Consider the following 5,192-nt stretch of genomic DNA (forward strand, 5'->3'; position numbering starts at 1 on the left):
CTCCAAGTATAGTTCAGTGACCCCTCATTTTTTGAACATCTCTCTAAAAAAAGAACGATGTTTGTGGACTTGGCTTCGTGTCTTTTGAGGAAACCTTAAAACTCAAGGTGAAAGTTGATATATACTTCAAACATCTACTTAATTTTAACTAATCATTATAAATTTACAAACATAATTTCAATCTTTGTAAATTAATAAAAAAATTCAAATATTCAACTAGTCATTAAATTGAAAATTATTAATCATGATTTTCATGGATTCTATTTCTAACCTAATGATTTAGCATAATTACATTAAATTTGAGAAGCTTTTTCGGATCGGATCCAACTGGCCCGTGTGTAGTGTGTGTGCGCTCTGTATCACTAACCCCGTAGCGGCAGCTTGGCCAGTAAACTTACCGACCTCAATCATGGAATTGAAAGCCATCGGCGTACTAATGACCTACCCCATGTCTTCTTACCTCGAACAAGAACTCGATAAGCGATTCAATCTCTTCCGCTTGTGGAATCTCCCTCAGAAAAATGACTTTTTCAAGGAGAACTCCGGTTCCATTCGGGCCGTCGTCGGAAACACCAAAGTTGGCGCCGACCGAGAATTGATTGACTCGTTACCGGCTCTGGAGATTGTATCCAGTTTTAGTGTAGGGTTAGACAAGGTGGATTTGGCGCATTGTAAGGAGAAAGGGATTAGGGTTACTAATACACCCGATGTGTTGACTGAAGATGTGGCTGACTTAGCTATTGGATTGATTTTGGCGACTTTGAGAGGGATTTGTGAATGCGATCGTTATGTTAGAGGTGGATTATGGAAGAAAGGCGACTTCAAATTGACTACTAAGGTTTGATTTCATCATCATCTCCTTTTTTGCTCTTTCAACCTATGCAACATAATTACTCTCATTCTATTTACATTGTAGAGAAAAAGATCGGATCATGAATCGTTTTTCAAGAATGTTACGTTTTCAGTATCGTATGCCATGGATGTTATCTTGGACTAGTATTTTTCATATTTTGTTTATATTCCTTGTTGCAGTTCAGTGGCAAAAAGGTGGGAATCATAGGTCTAGGAAGAATAGGGACAGCAATTGCCAAGAGAGCTGAAGCATTCAACTGTCCAATAAGTTACTATTCCAGATCACAAAAACCAGAATCAAATTACAAATACTTCCCCAGTGTAGTTGAATTGGCTTCAGACTGTGACATCCTTGTTGTGGCGTGTGCACTAACTGAAGAAACTCGCCACATCATCAACCGCCAAGTCATCGATGCACTGGGCCCCAAGGGTTTTCTCATCAACATTGGGAGGGGCCCACACATTGATGAACCTGAACTGGTATCCGCCCTTATTGAAAGGCGGATAGCAGGTGCAGGTCTTGATGTGTTTGAGAATGAACCCCATGTCCCCGAAGAGCTTTTTGGTCTTGATAATGTAGTACTTGTGCCACATATTGGGAGTGACACTGTTGAGACTGTAAAAGCCATGGCTGATCTTGTGGTAGGGAACCTAGAGGCTCATTTTTCCGAGAAGCCATTGTTAACTCCAGTGTTTATAGATTAGAAAGCTACAACTGGGATCTCACACAACTTTCAATGATTTTCATCTGTTATGTAATATGTAGTTAAACTACATTTTTAAGTTTAAGAGATGAAATTGTAATCTATGTGGTGTTCACACATCTACATGGATCATCAATGTCTTACCATGTCTTTGAGAGACTGTTTATGATTCATTTTTCTTAAATTGGTGCTATATGATTTGTTCTTATGCATGCTTGAGAATTGAGATTGTATATTTAGTACCAACAAATTCAACAATTTGACCGCTAGTACATAGCTTTTGCATGTGATTGAATTCTATTTGACCATGTATTGACATGTCGCATGCGTTTTATGTGATTCATAGATATAATATATTGGTATATGATTTTCGATTCGATATTCTTTGTTTACTTTCTTTAATTTTATTTGTCGATATCCTTCGAAACTTATATTTGAGTTTTAATCCCTTTGAGGTGTTCCAGAAGTTATTTTTCCACCTTTTGTTAACCAAAATGGGAGAAGAGTTTATTTTGTTATTTCGGTTTCTACTATTGTGTTAATAGTTGATTTGATGACTTCTTTTTATCCCCAAAAAAAAATTTGTTTGTCATCATGAGATTATCAGCGGATGCGATTAACACTGTTTATCAATCTTGTTGGTTTTGATGATAGGAAACAAGTAGCCCGAATTGTGTTGTTTATTAACCATTTTATATATTGTGAAAGAAGTTATTCTTACAGTACGGTGAAAGCGGCAAATTAATCGAGTTTCCAAGCCTTACTCTAAAATTGAGTTAGGATATGAATGTGCCGCTTGGACTTTATTGGATCATAAGAGCATCCATAATACAAGAGTTTTTTAGTTAAGTTTTTCATTAAAAGCTAAAAAAGAAAAAGCTTGTTGTATCTCTCACAATATGAGAACTTTTAAAAAAAAAATATAGGATGTTTGTATATGTTCTTTAGTTATAGTTGGTTGAAAATATGAGAACGACACAAACATTAAAAGAACTCATGAGAAGAGCCGAATAGCTTTTTAATTAACAAACAACTTGAAAATGTTTTGATTTACACAGACATTAAAAGAACTCGTGAGAAGAGCTTTTTAATTAACAAGCAGCTTGAATCTGCTTTGATTTGAAAAACTATCTTATAGCCTTTTTAATTTTCAAGAGTTCTTTGGTTTGAAAAAACTATAAATAAGCTGGTATTGTGTATGCTCTAATATGAGGAAGATTGGCACACACACACACAAAAATAATATAAAAATAAAAATAAAAAAGATTATACATCCAAGGATATGAAGATTGGTGGAATTCATGAATAATTTAAACTGTCAATTTTTTTTCCAAATTAACTACGTGATTTTACTGCGTTGATGCTTTTGAGACGATTGAGGCGAATGAGTTATTGCCTACATTCATGGGAAGGAGATCTACGATTAGGGTTGGATGAAAAGCAATGGTACCAGATGGGAATGCTAGCACAAAGATGTAAAGATTAGGAGTGGAGATTCAAAGGAGTTGATGTTGATATAGGAAAGCGTCCAACTAAAATTAATCGGCGTTGATAGTAAAATGGTATGAACCATAAGTTTAAAAGCTCGAATAAGATCTCAATAACATTTGATGTGAGAGTTTGCCAATGTCAGTGGAAACTTAAGACTTAGTGTGGGACGTAGGGAAAGGTGTCAGATGTTTACATTGCTAGAAAGCTATCAAAAGCTAGGAAAATGTTTTGCGTTTGTTCATCTCTTAATGAGGTGGACGAAGGAGAATTAGCAACAAATATATATAGTATATACAGAGGACATGATCATTATTTGCGACATATAAGTTTTTGAGAGACGAGAATACTGGCAACAAAATGAAACCATTCCATAAAATAACATCAAGGCTGGTATGCAAAAGAACGAGTGTTTATCGTGTTCTTTTGTGAACGTAGTAGCCGGAAAGTTTGGGGAACAAGTATAAGAGAGTCGTTGAATCCAAAAAAAAAAAAAAAAAAAAAAACTTATCTTATTGTTAGATGCCAAAGACTTATTGATTATTCAAGATTCAACATGTGTTGTTTTGGTTGAAATAAAGGAAGTATTAAGCACTACGAATCTCCATCATTTGTGTATATATGGATGAAGGTTTTGTGGACTTGGAGATTAGCTACATTGATGGTGCTTGGTTTTGGATAGAGTTTAAGGCTTGAAGTTCTCGTGTTAATTTCAAGCAACATGATTTGCTTTGCCAAAAAAACTCAAGGACTTATATATATGCTCGGTTACAAAATCTTTTTTGTTAAGGAATGTTTAGTTTGGGTGGAAATTGAGGGGTTGTCTTTAAGTGCATGGACAACTAATGCTTTTAAAAAAGTTGCAAACATACGAGGAACATCCATGGTTGATGATGAAGATCACGAGGAGAACATTACGTATGGGAGGGTGTGTATGAAAGCATTAAAAGTTAGAACCTACACTCATGACATATATGGTGATGGTTATGAAGGAATTCGATTTAGCTTCTTATCTATTAGTTGATTATCTAGCTGGCATATTAGTTGATTATCTAGCTAGTATATGGTTGTTATCTTTATCTAGGTTTCTTATCTGCTATCTAGTTTTAGGCGTTTTGTATAAATACCAATCGTTGGTATTCCTCTTGATTTCATGAACCAATAATAAGAAGCAAGACCCTTTTGTTTACGTTTTCATTATGGTATCAGAGCTGACCAAGTGATAAACAGTTCCAAGAGAGGGCATAGGTTTAGTGCTTAAGACTTGAGTCTTAAGAGTTCCAAAAGCTTCATCTAAACCCATGAGGAATTCATATATGCGTTCCTTTTCTTTGGATTCCATCAATCTCTTCCCGAGGTTACAAGTGTACTTGCCACAGGTGCATTTTTGTATGGGTGATACAGATTGAATCTCATCCCAAATACTCCTCATCTTAGTGAAATAGGCTGAAACCGATGCATTGTCTTGCCTCATCGTTGTCAGTTCTCGCTTCAATTCATATGCTCGTGGAGCACTTTCTTTCCCGAAACGCTCCTCGAGATCATCCCAAATTTCTTGGGCAGGGGTAGCATACTTCATGCTATTTCGGATATCTTTCTCCATAGCAGTAATAAGCCATCCCTTTATGATGGCATCACTCCGCTGCAATGCCTTGAAATCTGGTTCTGCTTCATCTGGTTTTCCAATTGATCCATCGATAAAACCTGCCCTATTTTTGGCGAGAAGGAATTCCTTCATCTCTCTAGAACAATTTCCATAGTTGCTGTCATTGAGGGTGTCGTTGCCATGCATTTGACGAGGATAGTCATTAGGATGTATGTAGTAAGGCGAATTTGGGTTTCGGGTTTGTACAGTCTAAGGATGATCATTCTCTATTCGTCTTCAAGAAAGCCTCAACGTATATTGCTGCCCTCATTTATGTTGATGACGTAATTTTACTTGGCAACGACAATGCACTTATCACTAAAATTAAGGTGTATCTTGATAGGAAGTTCAGTATTAAAGACTTGGGTCCATTGAAGTATTTTTTGGGTATTGAAGCCACTAGAACACCCGATGGTTTAGTCCTTAGTCAACAAAAGTACACTATGGATATTCTCGCCGATAGTGGTCTTCAAGGATGTCGTCCTAGTTCTTTTCCGCTGGAG

General features: G+C 36.3%; 2 protein-coding genes across 2 annotated transcripts; one reads left to right on the top strand and one right to left on the bottom strand.

Annotated features, from left to right (window-relative positions):
• The first annotated feature begins 312 nt into the window (after positions 1 to 312).
• On the top strand, positions 313 to 1,749 carry LOC145054451 (glyoxylate/hydroxypyruvate/pyruvate reductase 2KGR-like). The gene is made up of 2 exons (XM_079002654.1): positions 313 to 838; positions 1,033 to 1,749. Exons 1-2 carry the CDS (start codon positions 410 to 412, stop codon positions 1,555 to 1,557), a joined length of 954 nt encoding a protein of 317 aa, XP_078858780.1. The 5' UTR covers positions 313 to 409; the 3' UTR covers positions 1,558 to 1,749.
• A 2,481-nt stretch (positions 1,750 to 4,230) lies between these two features.
• On the bottom strand, positions 4,231 to 4,836 carry LOC145050547 (uncharacterized). The gene has a single exon (XM_078998776.1). The coding sequence runs from the start codon at positions 4,834 to 4,836 to the stop codon at positions 4,231 to 4,233; it is 606 nt and encodes a 201-aa protein (XP_078854902.1).
• Between the last annotated feature and the right edge of the window lie 356 nt (positions 4,837 to 5,192).

This window comes from Lactuca serriola, chromosome 5 (genome assembly GCF_051521515.1).
Source record: "Lactuca serriola cultivar US96UC23 chromosome 5, Lser_US96UC23_V15, whole genome shotgun sequence".
NCBI classification, from domain to species: domain Eukaryota; kingdom Viridiplantae; phylum Streptophyta; class Magnoliopsida; order Asterales; family Asteraceae; genus Lactuca; species Lactuca serriola.